The sequence below is a fragment of the Haliaeetus albicilla genome, chromosome 4 (genome assembly GCF_947461875.1).
Source record: "Haliaeetus albicilla chromosome 4, bHalAlb1.1, whole genome shotgun sequence".
Classification (NCBI taxonomy): Eukaryota; Metazoa; Chordata; class Aves; order Accipitriformes; family Accipitridae; genus Haliaeetus; species Haliaeetus albicilla.
In genome coordinates, this window is record NC_091486.1 from 24,367,415 (window position 1) to 24,389,547 (window position 22,133).

At 37.9% G+C, this 22,133-nt stretch overlaps 1 protein-coding gene across 5 annotated transcripts in view; it reads left to right on the plus strand.

Moving 5' to 3' along the window:
* RAPGEF4 (Rap guanine nucleotide exchange factor 4) overlaps nucleotides 1-22,133 on the plus strand; it is a 157,924-nt gene that overhangs the window by 114,401 nt on the left and 21,390 nt on the right. For all 5 annotated transcript variants that reach the window (XM_069781441.1, XM_069781440.1, XM_069781442.1 and 2 more), the window contains 12 exons: nucleotides 1,575-1,635; nucleotides 2,392-2,468; nucleotides 3,602-3,748; nucleotides 5,037-5,152; nucleotides 8,405-8,493; nucleotides 10,767-10,845; nucleotides 15,295-15,445; nucleotides 16,771-16,859; nucleotides 17,331-17,361; nucleotides 17,603-17,681; nucleotides 19,493-19,639; nucleotides 20,856-20,953. In XM_069781441.1, the coding sequence (XP_069637542.1) occupies nucleotides 1,575-1,635; nucleotides 2,392-2,468; nucleotides 3,602-3,748; nucleotides 5,037-5,152; nucleotides 8,405-8,493; nucleotides 10,767-10,845; nucleotides 15,295-15,445; nucleotides 16,771-16,859; nucleotides 17,331-17,361; nucleotides 17,603-17,681; nucleotides 19,493-19,639; nucleotides 20,856-20,953 (1,164 nt within the window). The remainder of the gene's footprint in view (nucleotides 1-1,574; nucleotides 1,636-2,391; nucleotides 2,469-3,601; nucleotides 3,749-5,036; nucleotides 5,153-8,404; nucleotides 8,494-10,766; nucleotides 10,846-15,294; nucleotides 15,446-16,770; nucleotides 16,860-17,330; nucleotides 17,362-17,602; nucleotides 17,682-19,492; nucleotides 19,640-20,855; nucleotides 20,954-22,133) is intronic.

The window sequence follows — 22,133 nt, forward strand, 5'->3', positions numbered from 1 at the left end:
CCCTGCTAGAGAAGCCTGTGAAGTTAATGTATGAATGAAAAACAATTATATAATACAGTGTTAAAAACAAATCAAATTCTTGGCTTCATCAAGAGGATTCATTCACTACAGAGGCAAATGACTGAACCAACTGAGAAGACATCTGAGGATGTATATGGATAGCAACGCTCTCTACAATGTGCAGAACAGTGCTAATGGGGTTGTATTTCCTGTCCTCATGAAAGTGTCATTGCCTTTAGGCAGAGGTTGTAATAGAGTCTGGTGAGCTAATTGTTATAGAAATCACAGGCCTGTGGGTGTGTTCACTGGTCAGTGTACTAAAAAAACTTGTCCAAACACCTCTATTTATCCCTCTTCTTCTCCAGACTGCAAATAGAAAGTGCTTTGCACTGGCTGTTGGGAAAAAGTTCCGGGAGAGGTGACTGGTGTGGTATGTTTATGCTTGGTGCCTGAGCTAAGGGTGCCTTTAGGGCATCAGAGCCTGAGTTTGTCCACCCATCTTAGGAGATGCTGCCACCAGACTCTCATCTGGATTGTGTCCAGAATTTGAGAGCTCCTCCCCAAGTTTTTCTTCATGGCCTAAAAATTTTTTCAATTTAAACGGGAGAATGGTGTGAAAATGCTACTACTAAATATATGTTGAAGCCAGCTTTTGATCTCTATTTGGCACAGTTAAGTTATATGGTAGTACCTCTGAAACATTGATTGTCATCAGCTCACAGCCTCTGAAAACAAGAATCCCACTGCTTGGAAATTGGCCTCCAAGACCTTGGAGACTTGCGGTTGTGCAAAGAGAGACATAAAGCACACAGGAAAACTCAAGATAATATGAGGTTCCCACTGCTTCTACTATGTTGTGAGAGTAACACTAACAGTGTTTACAGTGAGAAAAAATGGTTGTAAACAGTGTCTCACTAGAGGCAACTGCCCAGTCAGTCGTAAGAGCTAGTCACACCAGAGTAATACAAACCCAGTGAGGAGCAGGCTGACACCAAAGGCACTGTCACACTCTTCAGTTCCTGGAAGAGGTGGTGAGCTGGACGTTTTGCCTGGGAAGCTGTCAGGCGGAGAGGGGCCTCAGCAGGTCCAGATGGCTGTGCCTTGCAGGTCAACACAGCAGAAGTGGCCAGACTTACGTCAGTAAGGAGAAGGGTACTGATTTCTCAGGGAAGAGCTGGAGTACTGCAGAACCCCATGAAGTAATTGACAATTGCTAGCTATCTTCTGTAATAGATTAGCTATTACCATCTGAAATTTTCCATCACATTAATGTTAATTGTTAGTGATGGTTTCACATGTGTGTGTATGAAGAAAGATGGAGACGTCTATCTTAAAGATGCCCTTGTCTGAGCCTTTTGGAGCCAGGAAATGTAGAGGCTCATATTCTGTAAAGCCAATCAGTAGGAAATAGGACATCAAGTGAAGCAGACCATTGTCTGGCTGTGTGACTCTGAATGAGTGCTGAATGATGCAGAGGGAAGGAAAGCAGTGACTGGGGTATATTATGTGACTTCTTCTCACCAGGAAGAATAAGATACATATAAAAACTATAATTTATCTCTTTTTATTTTAAGGTAAAGCGAGAATTAGCAGGTGTCCTCATTTTTGAGTCACATCCCAAAGCAGGAACAGTCTGTAAGTAAATGGAGTCCTGTCAGATCTTCTTTCTCATCTGTGGCATGAACATTTAAATTCTTAATGTTTAAATGACAAGAGCAAAACTTGGATGCAGTCTTCAAACTTGACTCGCACTCATTGTTTAAAACCTGGGGTAATACATGTTGGCTTAGTCTGTTGCCAATTGCAGGGACAGTACCAGAATTAATTCTATATCCTTGGTTGGATGTATATATCACCTACAATTTAGGTGTGTTTTGATCCAGAATCTTGGTTGGACCGATCTCTATTTAAAATGTATTCTAATATTATCCTTGTATTAATAAAAAATTCCTGCTGCACAAAATAAAGGATTTAAAATGTTAAGATTACTCAGATCTGTTTATACGGAGAAGTTTTAGCAAATGAATGTCAAATTCACAGCCACTAGAGAATTGGGTTAGAACATGGTGCTACTGGTGGGATCCAAATCTGTGTGGTGATTATTAACTGATAACCTGACATGTATCGATAAAGTAGTTGTTGCAACCGTCATGGAAAATAAAAGCAACTTTCACATCAGTGTAATAAAATAACTGCTATCTGGGTGTGGGGGTTTTTTTTCTGAAATCTGAAGGCAATTGCTTCTAAAATCATAGTATGTGCTTTTTCAAGGTAGGCATTATTAATATGACTGCAATAGAATTACCTTGAATTTTATTGAGTGCAGAATCTGTCCCATTTATATTTTGAATAACTATATTCTCACTATAAAATCTTTTCTCTCTCTTGTAGTATTTAATCAGGGAGAAGAAGGTACTTCTTGGTATATTATCCTAAAGGGATCAGTAAACGTAGTCATTTACGGCAAGGTATGTTTTTTCAGAAGCCTTTTTATATGATTCTTACTATTGAAATTGTAAGAGTAAACTTTGAAGGAATACAGTTTAATTTAGAGCAGAATTGCTTTGTCTGAGGAAACAAATTGAACATAATTTTATTAAGAAATGATCCAGTGGTTTCACTGATTATAATTCCAGTTGATTGCTGTATAATTTCGGGATATATTCCACACTTTCTGAATATAATTCAGCAGAGTTAAATCAGTAGGTTAACTGATTTAAAGTTAAACTTTAGGACAAAGTCATTTGCTGGAATTTGGTGAATTGCCAGACTTCTGTCTCATGGGTGTTTTGTCCCTTTACCACCATATTTGCTTGCATTCGTATGACTAACTTTTCTCACGCATGTCTGACAGAAGTACTGCTTTGTGACTAGTGGTTCTCAGGTTGGATGAACCCCTCCCAAATTTACGTTAGCTCTTCATTTTAGTTAAGCTATAGACTGAAAAGCATCCCTATTAAATTTCCTGTTTATGAGGGAGATTTTTCAAGGCAAAAAATAGGACTTTGGTACACAGCAATCCATTGAATCTTTAAAAATTCCTACTTCCCTATTGATTTCCCATTCAGCGACTGACAATCCTCCATTCTGAACACCAAGCATTTCACCAAAATCTAGCATAGGGGCCCTGGTGCTAAGTCTGTTCCTAAGTAACCCATATTTAGCTACATTTTTTACATCACTGGGTGGGCCAGATCCCAGTTACTATAAACTGTAAATTGGAGTAAATGGAGCACTGCTGATATACACCAGCTGAGGATGCGGTGTTACATGTTATTTCTGCAAACTTGATCTTATTTTTTAGGGCCTCTATAAACAAAAAACAAACAACAACTTTCTGTCTTCAGCAGGGCTAGAAGAGTCCTTCAAGCTGAATGTAATTTCAGAGAACAAGCCAATTCTTTTCTATTCTTGCCTTTCTTCAGTAATAGTAATAACCAGCTATCAAGTATTGTTTCGTAGTCATTATTTTGGCTGTTGATTTCCTGCCAAGTAGATTTGTTTTGGTATTTGATTGTGAAGTCCAGTGTTTGTACAAGGACTTTCAATAGAATACAGAGTAATGATGGGTTTCTGCATGTAAATGTTTTGCTCTGTACAGGGTGTGGTATGTACTCTACATGAAGGAGATGATTTTGGCAAGTTAGCGCTTGTGAATGATGCTCCCAGAGCAGCATCCATTGTTCTGCGTGAAGACAACTGCCACTTTTTGAGAGTAGACAAGGAGGACTTCAACAGGATCCTTAGGGTAAGAGCGGGAAGGGCCACCCTCACAGCATGATATCAGAACTTGCAAATTTTTCTAGAGTTTTTCTTATTTCTATGGATACGTTGATATTGATAACCTTGTTTGAAGTGTCCCTTATTGCAGAACAGAGATGTGACAGTCTAGAAGATCAAGTCAAGAATATTTTAATCATCCTTCCTCTTTTTCTTTTCCTAGCTCAGTCATGAAAATGGGACCAAATGGAATCTTTTGTCTCTCACATTTCTGTAGTCTATAATTTGCCAAATGCTCAGTTTTATTTTATGCTGTCCAGGATTTATGGGTGATCTTCCATCCAAACAGTGAATGAAACAAGATCACCCATTCTTCCAGATATGCAACTTAAACTCAATAGATTCAAGGCAGACTCAAGTGGCAAATTAAATAAGCTACAGGTGAACACACAGATGTCTTTATCAGAGAGCTCTAGGAAGATATTCCCAGGCTAATTTTACAGTTACTCACATTAGGGCAAATGTGTTCCAAAGTCCAGCTGTAATTCTGTAAATACAGGCTGTTTTGTGATCATTCATAGCATAGGAAGTCAAGACCAGTATCATCCTGTATTTGAATGTATACATGCCCAGTATTGCAGCAATAAAACCAGTACAGATTTCTGTGCTAGAAAAATGACATAAGATTGTGTTTACTGTACAAAAGGGAATGAGGATCCCATTGGCAGTAAGGGTGGTTGGAGAGTCCCAAATGATTTAGCTTTGGTCAATACTTCAAAGAAGATCAAAGTCCATAGTCTTACTGATTTTCATTTGTGTTATTTGAATGCACATTATATTTAATTCTTCTTTTTTTCTTTTTCTACTATGATCTGGTAGTAGAAAATGAAAAGTTTACTGACAGTTTACTGAGCTAAAACTTACTATTTTTAAGTGCCATTTTCTTTTTTTTTTTAAGAGAAAAGTCAGATTATAGATAATAATGGTCATATATAAGTGGGGATAGAGATTACATTACATATGGAAAGTTTTGGGGGGACACTCTGCTTTTTGGCAAACTTTTTTTTCCTTTGCCATAGCCAGAGATTTTTCACATGGTTCTTGCTCTAGTCCCTCCCACATTTCTCTGCCTCTTCCCTCAGCGCCAGTGCTTCCCTCTTGATTCTGCCTGAGAGAAAAGCAGAATAAAGATAGATAAATACAGGGGAAAAGAACCAACCCCAGAGTCTTTTGTGTTGAAAGTCATGCACTTTTTTGGAGTAACTAATCAGCCAAATCGGGTGTAATTACTTTATTAAAAGTAACTTGTCTTGCAGGATGTGGAAGCAAATACAGTAAGACTCAAAGAACATGACCAAGATGTCTTGGTGTTGGAGAAGATCCCAGCAGGAAACAGAGTTTCTAATCAAGGAAATTCACAGCCTCAGCACAAGTATGTTTTCATTCAATAGTGCAAATGTCAGACAATGATTAACCTTTTCATATGGTATTATTATCTGAACAATAGCATATTCCTTCTTTCTGTGGAAGAATGCAGTGCATATAAAGTTTTCTTTTTTTTAATCATCTGCTGATCACATGCCCCATACTGGATAATATATCCATTTCCAGCAGCACACCAGTTCTATGTCTTTACACAATAATTCTCTAAAGATCTCGCTGTAAATACTTATCTCGTGTAATAGCTTCTAAATAGACTGCACATGGAGAATGCTGAAACCCTATTAAGCTGAGCTACTGTGTAAAAGACGTGAGGAAAATACATTGTTTTATTGTTAAGTGCAGATATTTTCATTTTGGATTTTGAGCTCTGGATTCTAATAAGAGTTTGCTAGGTACAATTTATATACAAAACAAAGATCTCATGCAATGAAAGTCACACAGCTTATCTTACAGAATAGGGTTGCACTGTAATAACAATATTCATTGTATTTTCTTTAGTTTCTTACTGAAAGGGAAAAAGTACAATTCTGTTTGGATACTACTGTGATAAGAGTAGAGTGAGGCTATTATCATTCCAAATGTTGGTAAAACCCCTAAAGGCTTTGTAAATGTGTTATTTGCAAATGGATGCACAATTTTCTTCAGAAACGCTCGAACAACTCCAACAAAATAAGCACCAAGAAGTTTCGAATCCTTTACCCTGGACCTTACTTTTTCTCAAAGAAAGAGCTAATTTACTGTGAGATATTTTGGGCACAGTTTTTATCTGATCTGGGATTTCATATACCTATTTTATCTGCATAACTGAATATAAAGATCTGTAAAGATCTGTGAAGGGTTGATTAAATCATTCCTTGTATTTTATATACACATTTCACGTATTTCAGAAACTGCCATTTCATCTTTCACTTGATCTGTTAGAAAAACAAACTATGCTACCAGGAAAACATGGACTCTTACAACAAATTTTTCTTTGTCTAAATGAAGGGAACTTGGCTGCAGCCAGTGGATTTGCATCAGCAGCTGCAATACACAGCAGCTTCGTCATAGATTTAAATACATTTTCTTGGGTCTGATATATTTTTCATGCTTTCAAAAGTAAAAGTTTCATTTAAACATATTTCAAACACCACCTTCCTTGCAAACTCTGCACCAGTATTACTTGCATTGTCTCACATTTTCTTCTTCAGAATTGAATAAAAATAGCTAGAGACATTTATGGTGCCTAGTTAAGTTAGGCTCTATATTAAGGCTTACATTCCAGGAATATTTTCAGGTAAAGCTCAAAACTTCATTTCTGTAAATATTTTATGCATTTGGTCAGCTTTGGATACTGTCAATGTGCCAGCAAGGGAGCTTTTGCTGATAACAATGACAAATAGACATAAGCTACACAAAAGAGGAAGCTACCTTGAAAGTTCACTGTCTGCTTTTCAGCAGATTCCTTTGTTCATAGTGTGTTGGCAGTGTCTTTTTGTTTAAAGTCTTTCGAAGCGAGTTCACTGGTTTTGAAGATGACATTTCTTTTGTTTCTTTTGTTAGTAAATACAGTAAGTGGCTACATTTATGCTTGAGAGTCCAAATCAAAGTTACTGATATATTCTGATTTCCAGAATGTGTTACTGGAATGTGTTAGCTGAGTGTTCAGTAATTTTGAAAATCACTGTGCCCAAAAGAGAAGCTTAACAGGGACCTCTTCTTAAAGGCTTGCTGCTTTGCCCTTAATTGAATAGCTTGCGTCTCTGATATCTCTTCAAATGAGCTGCCCTTTGGGCTTTGCTCCCTAGGCAGGTACGTAGCATTTGCACTAGAGAAATATTCTGCATCTCAAAGTTGTTTCTTTAGATACCTGGTCAACCAAGAAACTAATTTTCTTCATCTTAGTCTTGGGGAAAACTTTGTTTTGGGAGCAGATCCTCTCAGTTGCAGTTTGGATACTGAGGAGGCATAGCTCCTACATAGCTCCTCGAGCCATGCTTTCAAACAGTGACAGTTTTGCTTCGAAGGACTAGCTCTGAAGTTCTCACTCCCAAGGTCTAACTCTTTATGGGTGATCACACTCACACAGGATGAATTCAGCAGACCTGCAAGTCACTTCACTGTTCATTTTCACTTTCATATTCAGAGTACAGCCACCTGTGATTTCTCTGCTTCACTCACTTAGATACTTGGTTAGTATCTCTGTGAGAATGTGCACTGGCTTAACAAGTGTTTGTGTTCTTGGGACATCAATACAGTTCTTCCAAAGGGGTTGACAGGTAAAAGAACTGTGACGGTCAGCGCTCAAAGTGAGGAGGAGCTCCCAGGAGCTCAGCTCCACCACTTATTTCTCAGCAGGAGCAGAGTATCTTCACTTCTCGGGGTTTTTTCTCTTTTTTTTTTTTTTTTTTAAGTTTCATACTTTATCAGTTGGATTCCAAAAAAAAAAAAAAGGAAAAAAAAGATGCAAAGATTGAAAGAATGGAGGGAAAGATAAAAAAATCCAATCTGCAAGGAAAGAAAAAAAGACAACAGGACAAGTTTAGCAATATCCTATGATATTCTGCTGGTACTTAAAATCTTACCACTGTTTTTGCATGAAGCAGAAAAACCTGACTATTGCACTAGTTCTCTCACCTCCCCTAAATTTACTCCAGGAAATGGTACAATCCTAAGTTTAACGACTTCAAAAACTTACTTACTTCAGCTATCTAAGGCATTGCACAAATTTGAAGATACAGTGTGCTATTTCATTATCTGTCCCCATCTTCTCAAACCAACCCGTCAGTGATGCTGAAGGAAATTGTTTCCTTGCTCTGACACAGATACATACCAGTTTTCATTTCATGCTCATAGTAAGTCTGTTAAGACCCTCTAATGACTGTGAATTGCTGTCATTACTGAGATATTTATTCTCAGTGGAGAAGCATTTTTGATTGCACTTCCCCAGGTTTGCACCAGTGCAGCTCTCCTGATTGCAGTGTAACTGTGGTGGTGTTATACTGGAGTACTTGTGCAGGGAGGGGGCCATCTGTCATCTCACGCTCCCTGGGTAGGGTGGAGAGTGTTATTGCTCCCATTTTACAGGGGCGAAGCCAACAAAGATTGTGAGTGGTTTTGTCCGAAGCCACACAGAGATTCTGGTCAGAGCAGGTGTTTGTACTCTGGCACTCGTCAGTCCTGGTCTTCTCACTGGTACACAACTGCTTCTTGATTAGCTGTTTTGCCTGTGAGACACTAACTGCTCCTTTCCCTCCCTCAGGTATATTGTGATGTCAGGAACCCCAGAGAAAATTTTAGAGCACTTCCTAGAAACTATGCGCCTTGAAGCAACTTTAAATGAAGCAACAGGTATTGACATGACAAAGGCTGTGTTATTATTACTGCATAAGATGGTCTTGCTGGGGGAACACCGCAATGTGATGCTTTGAAAAGCAGCTAGTGTTAGTTCTTACCACAATAAGAACTATCCACTGCTCTGAAACAACCCTGAGAAAACCTAGGAAATCCAGAATTAAAGATAACAATCCACTCCCCCTGGCCTGCTCTATTGTATTTGTACTTTCAGTTCAGAATAGAACAGCAAAATCCTAAAAGGTGCCAGACCACTAGTCACAACTTTAATTAGGCACAACTATAAGGCCAGGACAGAGCATGCATTACCACCCAATGATAATATACTCATACTTCTTGTTCTGAATGTCACTTAGTACTGTGAACTAGATTGATACCTCCAGCCGTTGCATTGCACTAGTGTAAGTATTCCCAAATTTTCATATCCATATCACATTTAAAGTATCACAATTGAAATTACTTGTTTGAGACACTTTTCCATGTACAGGGGAAGAAGAACTGTTACTCAAAAGGGAACTCAGCACACCATGGGCCAGGTCCCAAGAATGCAGGTTGCTGCAGCTGCACTTAATAGCCTGCTTTTCATTAATGTAAAGAGAACAGAGAATTTACATCTAGGGATGTAGATATTTGCTGACTTACTATTAGTAGAGTCAGACACAAAAAATTCCTCCTAATTATGATAAAGCAATGCAGAGACTTTTATATTAAGCTGCATAATACCGCTTTAGCAAGTTCTTTTTATATTGCAGATGTCTAAGAAGTATGTATTCAAAGGTGTTCTTAAATCCAGTTAATCTGTTACTGACCTCATAGTATTGGAGAAACCTGTACAGACATCCATAAATGGTGGAAGAACTGACAGATTACAGAAATCCTTTTATAGTGTGTGTTTTAACACTATAAAATAGTGTGTTAAAAGAATAAAAATTATCCTTTTCGTAGATACCTGTTTATTAGGATTACAAGCAGAATGTTGTTCTTTAAGCTTGAAAGGATATAATCACAAGTTTACTATTCATAGTATGCATGTATTATATGTTTTTCTAAAACAAATTATTTTTTAAATCTTTTCCCAAAAACATCCAATGACAAGATTATACCTGTATCCTAATGTGATACAAAATGTCACAATTCACAAAGCTATTTTTAGGATATCGAAGCTCAGAGTGCTGGAAAATTGAATTTTTAGTTTATGCATTCCTTTAATTTAAGAACAGTTAAAATCCAGTTTGCTCTGTATATTATGGAAGGAAAAAGTCCCACCCTTCCAGAGGTGAGTTTTGTCAACTGAGACATATTTTCATATATGAATTACAGTGGAAGCAATGATGTAATGTTATATTACACAGTTATCTCACCATATTTTTTCTGATATCGCTTACTTACAGGGTTTTTAAATGTTTCTCTTATCTCAAAAGCTGCACTTTTGATACCAGAGGGTGTTGTGTTTATTGTTTCTCAGTGATTCCATATAAGACTTGCATGGTTTAAAAGTAAAATAAAATTTATTCTCACTGCCAAACTTATTCTGGCCTCTGCAGCCAGGCTTTATAAATCCTTCTTTTTGTCACAAATACAAAGGTAAGGCAAACTGGGATTTACAGCAGCACTACCACAGATCATTTTAACAGAAAAAATAGCCTGTTATTTTTTGCCAGAGAAAATGTCAATCATATTGTTCATATACATTTTAATGTAAATGTAACAGCTGTGATACTTTTGAATCAAAATAAAACCAGAAATTTGGCTGTCCATTTACCTCTTTTAGGCCTTCTGCTCATTGCTAGGAAAACAGCAAAGAATTAAATTATTTGCCTTCTCCTTTGTAGTGTATACTAAATGTGCTGTCTGGTATTGTAGTTCCCTAAAGCCAAATGCAGCAGCATTTCTTAGGTACCCAGGTGTGGCAGGCCTCATTCTTCTTATGCTAAGATCTCTACACTTTTAGAGAAGTATATCCAAATATTTCACTTCAGCACAGAGTTTGGGGTTTTTTGCTCTGCCAAATTTCTCTTTGACACAGGCAAATGCCTGTTAACATAAGTGCAATAAAATTCATGCAGACAAGAATAAAAGCTTAATATTCCAGCTCATATTTGTTCATTCCCCATTTTCATACTTAATGCCTACAAACAAAGTGCAAAAAGACCCCTTTATTATATGCAGAGGGCTAATAAAATATTTTAGCTGAAAGAAAGCCCATCGTTGTGATCCTCAGGCTGTTTGCAGGGGCTTAATTGACTGTTTTCTTTCTTCTCTTTTCACAGATTCTGTCTTAAATGATTTTATTATGATGCACTGTGTTTTTATGCCAAATAGTCAGCTCTGCCCAGCCTTGATGGCACAATATCCTTTTGTAAGGGAAAAGTTACATCCCTATAACAGCTGTCCCTATCAGTGATGAGACTGAAGCTTCTCTCTCTCAAGAAGTACATAATGTTTCATGGAGACTGTGCCTTGTGGGTAGGTTCTCAGTGTCTAACTAACAGCTGTCCATAGCTCAACAACTCTGAAATGGATAGTGTACACTCATGATGAGAAACAGTCCTGGAGCATGAAAACTGTATCTTTCCTGTGCCGATTACTATTCCAAGGGAAAGGAATGTATTGTCCCTCCACCAGATAAGTGAAATTACATAAAAGTTTGGATTACCCTTCCTGTATCCTTTCTGTCTTTCTTAGGTTTTGCTGAACTGCAGCATCTAGATTTTAACTAAGATCATTATGTTTTGGTGATTTCAGTGGTCCACTTTATAGATTACAAGCTGCAAACTGCCTCAAGCAAAAGGGTGCCTAAACTAGTAGAATAATGTGTAAGTAGTTCCTAGATGCTGTCACAATTGTTATGAATAAAAATAATAATCTATAATAATAGTATATAGCAAATGTTAACAAACTGCAAGAAACTTCAATTGCATGCAAATACCTAGGAGATGAAAGCTTACAGTGGATAACATCTAGAGCTGGAGGTGATTCTTGTACTGTCTGCATGTTTTACAGAAGGAGTCTGTGAAATGTCCATCAGTCAGTTACTGGCAGGTCATTTAGTTTGGGGAGCTGTTGGGCACTGAGAGTTTTCCTTGTGCACAGTGACTTGAAGTTATCAAGTGACTGGGAGCATTAAATAAACATATAATGTTTTCTGGTTTATAGAATTCTGACAGGGGTATAATAACTTCAGTTCTCTATTTATTTTTTTAGAATCAGATTGGTGTGAAAGTGTGCTTTCCTTGAAGCTCAGTGGGGCGAGTGACATCTCGGAAAGCTAACACCCTGAAACCACAAAATAGAGCATCGTGTCCTTGTCTGGCAAGCTTGAGAATCCATTTGTGTTACTCCTAGCAAGGACAGTAATTGTTCTGAAAACCTTTGGACCCATAAAACTGGTCTGCAGAAAATTGTTCGTACACCTGAAACACACATTTTCCAAACCCACATAGTTTTGGATATCAAAAGTATTACGAAATGCTGTTGCTGACATCTTTGAGGAGAGAAAGAAAAGGGCAGAACTTTTTATGGTTGGGTTTTTTTTTCTGATTTATGTAGCTTATATTATTCAATCATTCCATTTGGGACTCAGGCTTGTCTAACCTCAGTTACGATAGTATACCTCTGATATCCAATAACTGGGAAAATCAGATGAATGAGGAAAAGCTTTTCTGAAGATCAAAGTGATAGTGTCAATTACGTATACGTATTCACTTGTGATGAAATCTCTTCTGGAGAGGAGGCTAAGACCGTGGTCTTAAATGGGTCATGGCAGGCATCATGGTAATTCTTTTCAGAGGAGGAGGAGGAGGAGGGCTGGAAGTAACTGGTATCCCACTGCTTTAGTGTCAGCCTTTCCTAGAGCTGAATTATTGTTTATTTGGTCCACTCTGAATATGGAAAATCAAACTGTGCTCTGTTGATTGTACCACTGGGATTTATTGTTAGAGCTGAAAGGTTGCTAGCAAAGCTCATCTTTTTTGAGCAAAATCACTCTACAAAAATGTTTGCCGGTGCCGTGTTTGCCAGTGAGACTAAGGAGGAATTAGTTATGCTAAGTGAGGAAATTAAAACAGAAAAAGAAAAAGAAGAAAGGTGATTCAGTCAGAGACACTGTTTTTGCTCCAGCTCCCAATTTTGAATCAATACAAGTCTATTTTCCTACACCCACTTAGGATAATATTGTAGCTGGCAGCATGTATGAGTAGAGCTAGACCACTGTAGTGCTTTCAAGCATAGTACAGGGTATAAATTATTTGGGTTTTCACTTCTTTTGCAGCAGCGTTTTGTCATCTGTAAGTTCTTTAATCCTGAAAGGAATGGATGGGTGCACCATTTTGGCTAAGTAACATTATTGCTTGCTGCAGATTCAGTGCTTATACTGTGCTGTCCCTTGGCACACCACTCTTTTTTAGTCATTAAAGTATATGGATCCTGCAATATTAAAAAAAAAAAATCACATACTTCTTTTTTATAGAGAAGCAAAGGGCATGCTTCCCTGTCCTGGATCAGGACATCAGTCCTGTGTGTTGGACCAAGGCCCCTGTTTCCCTCTCTTCTTCACAGAGATGGAAATGGACAGATTCTCAGAGCTACAGCTTGTCAGAGGGAGACAGGACAAAGCCCAGAAGAAAACTTGAAATAGAGTAGCACCTCCAAAAGTGCACTTGGGATAGTGCAAGTGTGTGAGCATGTATGCAGGTATGCGTCTTTGAAGGACTACTGTCTAAATACTTATGAAGTATAAACTCCTCTGCTGCTCTCTGTAGATGATAGTCCTTTAGCATGTTTCCATATGAATGTTTTGTGAACCTCCTTTACCATCATGCCAGCAAAATAGTTTGCATTCTACTGTAGTAATGGGTGCTGATTTTGCACAGCTCCTGATATGGTTAAGTGTTCCCACACAGGATAGAACAGACTTCAGAATTGCTTCCATTTATGCTAGACATAATTAGAAATATATATATTGAACTCTAAGCATGCTGGTGTTGATAAATATTTTACAATTATCTGACACTTCTTGCAAGTATACATGATATTTTACTTCTGATTGCAGTCTGCAGTGAAGCTGCATCCTGTAGGTCCCGTAAAAATGGGAGAACTCTTCATTGACTTTCCCTGTGATAATGTTAATAAAAGAGCAATTAATATAAATGAGCAGTAAAAATACAGAAAAATTACCAGTGCCTGTGGTCAGTTAATAAGAAAGTAAAAATACATGAAATAATTACAGTGTTTGAAAGGTAAAAATGGGATGAGAAAAATGACTCAGTAGAATATTAAACTTGCTCCCCGAGACATTAGAGCACATAGCCTACAATATATTATTTACTTCTTATGACCCTTTCACTTATTTACTCCCATAAATATACTGACCTGTTTAGTTCTCTATTAATTTTAAACCTTTCTGAATGAAATTAAAATGCAGATTTCTAAAAGTTTGTCAGTCAAATGAGCACCCTGGTAACCCTGGTAGCACGTCAAATCTCTGCAGGGGTTTTGGGCAGGAGGATCATTTGGAAAGTGTGAGTTAATAGATACTTTTTCCCATTATGCTTTATGAGTATTTATTAGAGAAATGCTTCTAAATATGAAGCTTAAAATAAATATTTAGATAATTTTGATTTCTAATTAATATTTTAATTTTCTAATTAATATTTTAAAATCTCTTGTTAGAGCAACTGAAAGTGCACCTTGAAAGGGTGCTGGACTTTGCTGTGAGTGAAAGAGTGCCAGTATTTTAATATTAAAAGTTGCTATATAATTGGGAATAGTATTATTCATGACAATCCAGAATCAGAATTTTGGTATCCGGGAAGAAAAGTTGAAGATGTACCTGTAATCATTCTGTGTTTACTTCACATTCACCCATCAGTATATTGGGAGAGTTTAAATATATATTGTTAACCTCTGATCACTGAGAAGCAGGCACACAAATTGCCTTATCCTGTTTCTGCTGGGGATTATTCTTCATTTTCACATAGGTTAAAGGCTGAAATTATCTCAGTTTATTGTCCATTGTGCCTTTACTTTTTTCTTGGTTTCTTCCTTTCAATTAATGTTACTTTTGGCCTTTTTGCTATTTGCATATTTTTGTAATGTTGACACTTCATAATGAAAAATGTTTCCCATTTTTTCTTATTGTTTATCACAAAATAACTATCATAAAGTATTGTGTCCCAAATACACTTTATTTGATAGAGTGGAAAATTCTGATTTCCTCATATGTAAAATGAGGCTAATACAGAATTTATTATTTTACCCCATGTCTCTATAGTCAGCCTAGGCTGTAAACTTCCAGGTCCCCCTACCATAATGGTACTGAGGTTCACCTTGGGTTACAGTAACTTCTAAAAATAAAAGGAATACCACTGGTGGTTCATTCTGGTAGCCTTCCTCACAAACGGAAGACTGGAATTTAATAAACACAAAGTGACATTTTTCTTTTTTTTCAACTGTCACCAAAGAAGAACAAGGAGAAATATCCTTCTTCGGTCTCCACAGTTAATGCTCTTCTCTATTGTTCCAAGTGTCATTTCTGTTCTGCTCCCTACAGCAACCGTCTCTGTGGTGGGATTGTGATCATTCCTGTGCTCTTTAGAGAATTCACTGTCTTCTTACTTTTTAGTGTGAATGTGAGAGGTTCAGAAGTCTTTATGCTAGTGGCAGTCAGAAATCAAATGTATACATTGGAAAGTTATGTTTGAATACCCTGAAAATGGTTTGTTGGAAGTCAGTTGTTTGTGAATTCATACTGGTTTTGATATTTTCAATCACTGAGTGTTTTCCTTGACACTGCGGCACCTATCATGCCCAGCCTTCCCAGGGTACAGAGCAGGAGAAAATGGATTATGCCCTCAACAATAAAAGGCGAGTCATTCGTCTGGTTCTGCAGTGGGCTGCTTTATATGGAGATTTACTACAAGAAGATGAAGCAGCAATGGCCTTTTTGGAGGTATAAAGGAATCGTTGTATCATTGTACTGAAAAGTACCTACCAAGCAAGATAAGCTGAAAGCCTGTTCCCAGTCTGTAGAATTCTGTTATGAACTAAAGAGAAGTAGGTCATTTCAAAGTGCAAACTCATAACTCTGTTTTCTCGGTTTTAGCTGCAGACAGTATACTACAAGCACTATAACAGTGCTTGAACCATTGTCAGCCTCTGGACCTCTGAAAATATCTGCTGGAGTTGCAGACCCTTTTCAAAGCACTGCATGGGTAGATTGCTTTATAGCAATATATGAATTTGCTTTTTAAAATATTTTCTTGTGAATAGTTCAGAGGCTCTACAGGTTGAACTGGGGGGCTGTTTATGCCTGCCTGAGGTGTGCCAGGAAGGAGCTGGAGGGTTCTCACTCTACAAAACAAAAAATCCTTTCCATTTGAATTAAAGCTGTACTGCAGCTATTGGACCTTAGATCTTTGTCTTCAGAACTCTTCTGATCCCTTAAAATCATTTAATACCTCAGACATTGGTTGTAAGGTCTTTGTGGTAGGTGCCATATCCTTGTATTTCTGAGATAAGATGCACTGCCAATCTCATGTTAAGTCATTGTGATTGCCATTATTATTATTATATATTGTGTTTATGGAACACAATCCCATATATTACTGGTTGAATGGAAGTTCTTGCCACAAAGAGCTTAAAACCGAATCTAAGTTAAGAGCAGAGGGGATTAGAGAGGGGCCTTAAGTACAACAGACATGTAGCAAGCCCACAGGGGAAAGCTTTTAATAATAGACAGACTTTGGAGACAGACATAACATCTTTCATTAGTCCAGAAGTTAAAGAACTAGTTGCAAGCACATAGATCCTTCTTTGGGTCAGTTTTATGTAGGTGCGGCAAGAAGAGGTTTGAGTAGGGTTTAAAAGAGGGTAATATTGTAGAGGACTGGAGTAGCTGAGAGTCAACAACTCAGTAGCAAATGAACCACTAAGGACTACAACAGCAGTGGGTAGAAAAAACTATCATGCCAGATTATTTGTGAATTTTATAGTCTTTGTTCTTGATAATCTGAAAATGCAGTTTTTGCACAAGCAGTCAGTGGTTACACAGTGAGCCCCATCAGGCTTCCCTTCTGCATGTGTAACTCTTGCTCTAGATCAGCTGGATATAAACAAGTAGAAGTAATAGAGGGTTGGGCCCAGCATGTGTTCCTCTATGCAGATTATCATTCTTTATAATCATTAAGCTATCAGATGTCAACTCATAATCCTCTATCCTGAGTACTGCTCATTTACCCGTATAGTTATTTAAAGACTATTCTGTATCATTTACAGGAATTTTATGTATCTGTATCAGATGATACTAGAATGATTGCAGCACTAAAGGAGCAACTTCCAGAGCTAGAGAAAATTGTAAAGCAAGTGTAAGCACAGTTTTTGCTTCTTTCCTCCCCCCTCCCTGTTTCTCAGTAAATAGATGAAGAAAATTTATTGCTTATATCTATTAAAAATCCATTCTATGAATGGCACTCAGTCATACAAGATTGACTTTTTCCATGCAAACTTCTTTGGATTAATTTCTATGGCCCTCTCTTTCCACATCATTCTTGCAAACACCAAACTCTCATTAAAAGGTTGACAGAAGAAATAAGAAATTATGTACACACAATTGAAACTAAACGGGATGCTTATTTCATGCTTACATGGACTTTGTATAGTAATTTCCCTGCCTTGGTCATAGATTAACTGTGGTATCATCTAGTCTTTTTGTATATGCAAACATGAATATGTTGATATTGTAGTTTGACAGGTGGTCCATGTTCTGTAGGTGATTTTGTACACAAAATCTTCCAGGTAATATTTAATTATATATTCTATGCTTTACCTTTTTATAGTTCTGAAGAACCTAAAGCACCACAAAAGAAGGTAAGATAATTTTTTGTCCATCTTCTAAAGTAAAAGCTTTAGCATAACAAATCCATAAGCATCTTCTCTTTAGTAATCATGGGTATACCAAAACAACACATTGAGAAATAGCTTTTAACAATGTGTCAAATTTTGCATGGCTACTCTTTTCCCTGCCATTGATAAGAGATCTATTGTAGTTCATGTCTACCCCATAATGTTTCTTTTTGCATTAATGTGAATCCTGATGATTCATTTTCAGCACAAAGTTCTTCTGCAGCTGTTCAACACAAGTGATGACAGAACACAGAAACGCCAGCCTATCAGGGGCAGTGACGAAGGTGAGTTCCTTCTTTGCAAAGTTTTCTTGAGCCACCGAGATTTGCAGTAAATTTGTCTCTTTCAAAAAAATGGTCTAAAAATAAACAAAAGTACCTACAGTTTTGAAGCTGGCCTGAAGCAAACTGCTTTTCCTAGCCCAACATTCTCCATCATTGATGTGAAGTGCTTCTGGTCTTTTCCCTTAGTTACTTGTGCTATCAAACACTTTGCTTACTCAGAGGAAGATGTAAAAACCTTTAAAAAAGGGAATGAACAAAACAGATAAGAACCAGTACAGACAGTGTCCATGCAGGTAATGACAGTGCACTAAATAGTGGGTGCTGAAGGTCATGTTTGAGCCTCTGTCTCCCCTACGTAGTTTGAGCTAACATGTATAGCTGTTCCTCTGCAAGATAGGAGTGGAGCAGATAATCACGCCGTGGATCTCTGTCCTGTGGCACACAGCCTAGAAAACAAAATCTGCTTGTTTGCTGTATTGCTATTGTTTGATTCTCTGAAGAGATTAAGGTAAAATTTACAGCAGTGTATCAGAATATCATTTTCAGTTGTACTGGCTCTTCATATTGTCCTTTACTTCAGGCAGGTTAAAAATCCTGAGCTCTGATGATGAGATTTGTTCATTGTAAACAAAGATACATGCCCCTTAAAACTCATAAACCTGAGGATTTCATTGCAGCTGCTAGGGCCAGTCTCTCAATGGTTGTTTTGGTGCATCTTCATCACAGAAAATAGCTTCTGCTTGAAGGTGTTTGATATTAAAGGATAGCCCTTGCTAGTGAACAACAGTAAAAATAAGGGAACAAAATGCAAGGTCATATAGCTGAGAAAGCTGGTGGCATAAATCAAACCAACAGAAGAGCCATTTCAAAGTAACTGCATATGAATAGCAGACTTCCTGCCAGGCATGCAGCTTCTGTTGTCCGTAGCAGTGTTTCTTCTAGGTCTATAAAGAGCAAAACAGTTGCTACTGTCAGGGAAGTACTACTTCTTGTGTCTGTGTGGATAGGCAGTAACTGCCCCCTTCATATGGGTGCACCTTTCTTATTTGTAGGGCAGGCAGCACACTGAACATAGAAAATCCATGGACAGCTATAACCCCAGGGGCTGCTTGGCTTGGCTTGACAGCTGAGCTGAAGGAGTGTTTTGCTAACTCCTTCTGTCTTAAATTCATGTCACTTTGGGCTGCCTTGCTTTTTGCAGGCTAATATACTATCATATTGATTTCTAGGCAGCCAGAGGCCTGGGTTCATGTATTACTCTGTGAGCCAATTTGTACTGTACACTCAAGTGTATTCATATTATTAGGGTATTTTTCTTCATCGTCTACAATAGTCTTGATTCAGCAATTATATACTCGCTTGTAAAAAACAGGTTGCAGTACAGTTTGATTTAAGTTCTGATTGTAACCAAAACTATTTTCAAATCTATTTTGTAAATATGAAAATTATTTTCCTGTAATTAAGAGAGTTTGCAGCCAGTTTTCCTGACTTTTGAAAAGAAGTGTTGATTTAAAATATTATAATGTCTGGAACATAGCAAAGTGCCGGATTAAATTGGCATCCATAAATAATGTAGCAATACTGAAACACTAGTACTTTGTGGTTTACTAAAAGCTCTGGGAAATCAGAGATTTCTGTACTAGAAATTGTAGAACATCTGAGGAATGGGAGGCTATCAAAACTGTAGTGATTTATTGTTGCTTTATTTGTTTCATTTGTGAGGAGTGGTTACTGAAGTGAAAGTAATTTGTACAGTAAAGTCTCTGTGGTTGTTACATGTGGCATACACAGCACAATCTTTTTTTCTGTAGTTCTGTTTAAGGTGTACTGCATAGACCAAACCTATACCACTATCCGGGTGCCAGTGTCTTCCTCTGTGAAGGAAGTGATCAGCGCAGTAGCAGATAAGCTGGGTTCTGGAGAAGGCCTCATCATAGTAAAGATGAGCTCAGGAGGAGGTACTGTATTTGCATCATCTTAAACGCTTCTCACTTACAGTGAAGCAGAATGTTGGGTGGGATTGAAAGACTAATTCAGTCAAGGCTTTTATATCCATGTGCATGTTTGGCTGGTACACAAGTTCTGTCTTAGAGGAAAGTCCTTTTCCTACTGCAGGCGCAGACTGGAGCTCACATGGGAGACAGGAGAAATAGAGAAGCTTGTATATCTGCATGTTACAGAGCAGAGCTACCCCAAATTTCCTTCACTGTAAGACTTGTAAGAGTTTTTTAACAACAGAAATAGGAGGTAAGCATGGATAATGTAAGGCTAGACTTATGAATCAGCAATAGCAGAAAACAACTGCAGTACAGACATTCCAGTAGTGGTCACTACCACTCTGGCCATTCTGTCCATGCAAACCACTACTGAGCAACTTTGTGCCAAGCCCACTGACCTACTGGTAAAGGATCAGGAGTCAGCCCCCTACTATAGGCTGTGGAAATGGGAGAGTAACTGCAAGGTGAATTCTGCTGGAGAACTGGTGTTGCTGAAGTGCACTGGTAGAGTCTGACTGTGTGGACACACACAGAGCTAATGAGAGCTGTGCTGGAAGGCATTTCTGCAAACAGTGATGCCTGCCAAAACCAGCTCACTTCCTGAGAATTGACACCAGGCGGCTCTACTTTTTGCAGTTGCAGCAATTTTTTATTGTCAGATTTGCTGACAGACAGCGCATGCTGGAAGAGACTGTTTTGTAAGTTACTTCATTATCTTTTCTTTACCTGTGATGTGATGCTCTTTTTGAACTGCTGTAATGAGATTTGAATACAGTTGCATTTCATCACCTCCTTATGCAGTTACTGTCTTCCAAGGCAATTTCTGTTAAGAACAGCTCTCCAAATGCTTACAGCTCTGAGAAGAATGGAGTCCCAAATTATGGCTGAATTTTTGCAGGTAGTTTCTAGAGAAGGCAGCACAGGTTCTTGACCTGTCTGTAGAGTTTGGGGCTGGGATTCTAGTCCTGTATGCCAGTTCTGTAGGAGACTGGTTTGGGCTAGCTTGTCACATTTTGTCAATAAAGAAGACCTTGTTGTCATCTATTTTGTATCCTGGACATTGGTTTATTGTGCAAAATTTGTTCCCAGAAGGGTGATCTGTGCAGCTGTTGGATCGGTCCTGCTGTAAATTCTACATATATATAATAATAAACAATCTTTTGTTTCATGTTTACAGAAAAGGTTGTGCTCAAACCTCATGATGTTTCAGTGTTTACAACTCTCAGTGTTAATGGACGGCTGTTTGCTTGCCCACGTGATCAGTTCGATTCATTGGTATGTATGTATGCAGTTCTCAGAAAGTTCAATTCTTCAGTTTATTTGAACGTTTGGCCCTTTTTGCATTATCAATGCTTTAGGTAAAAACTAGTGGAAACATTCACAACAAAGGGCTTGTCATAGTGCTATGGGATGAGCCCTGAAATTAAAAAGAGGTAATGTTATAATTTCCTAAACTAGAGCAGAAATCCATCTGATCCACATGACAGCACTTGATCCCAGTATTCTCTGTGTCACACTGAGCATCTACGAAGAGCTGAATATTGTCACTAAGACATGCAGTAACTCCTGATTACGGAATTATCTCCTCAAGGCCACAGGGATATATTCTTGAAGATAGATGTTAGAAATTAAAGCATTCTGGAGACTTGATTCCAACAGTAAACTCCTTAAAATCTTTTATTTCTCAGGCCCACAAAATACTTTGTCAAAATCTCAGATGATTCTAAGTAGAATCACAGAAAATATTCCTAGTAGAAAGTCTGTTTTTTCTTAAGTAGAATTGTTCATAAGTACTTAGAGTTCATGCAGTAATTCTAACGATCTCCATGGGGTCTGCTTTTATAGAATTTGATTTGACTGTACTTTTTGTTCCTTTTATTTCATTAAAAACAAATGTCATTGCGAAGTCATGTCAGCATGAACTCTATTACTCCTAGCCTTGCTTCAGCCTCCTGTATGCTTTTAACAAGCCACTTAGTATGTATGCCTGATTTCTTTTATAGATATGGTAAAATCTATGCTTTGCTGCTGCTTTCAATTTAGTAACCAGGGAATGCACATCCAGCATACTGCAGTTCCATGCAGAGATACCTCTTGTTCAGTTTATTAAATTCTGGTGTTCCCTTAAGGTTAATTAATCCTGCCAAGTAGATACCCTCATGGGGCATGCTACTCTAAAGCAGGGGTGTTGTGTCAGTACAACTATGCTGGGTACTTTTATATGGCTCTGCATTGTCTGTGTAGACATACCTTTGGCAGCAAATTGTCATGACTTCTGTGCCTTTTCCCCTGTGCTATTTACCATGGATCAAGTACTCGAAATGCTACAGGGAGCTCTAAGATACAGGGCTGCAATGTGCTAGTTTTCATCAACTAGACTGACTTCAGTAGGAATTAGGGAGGAACACTCAGCACCTTTAAAAAGGTTCTCAGCATGTGTAACACAATACATGCC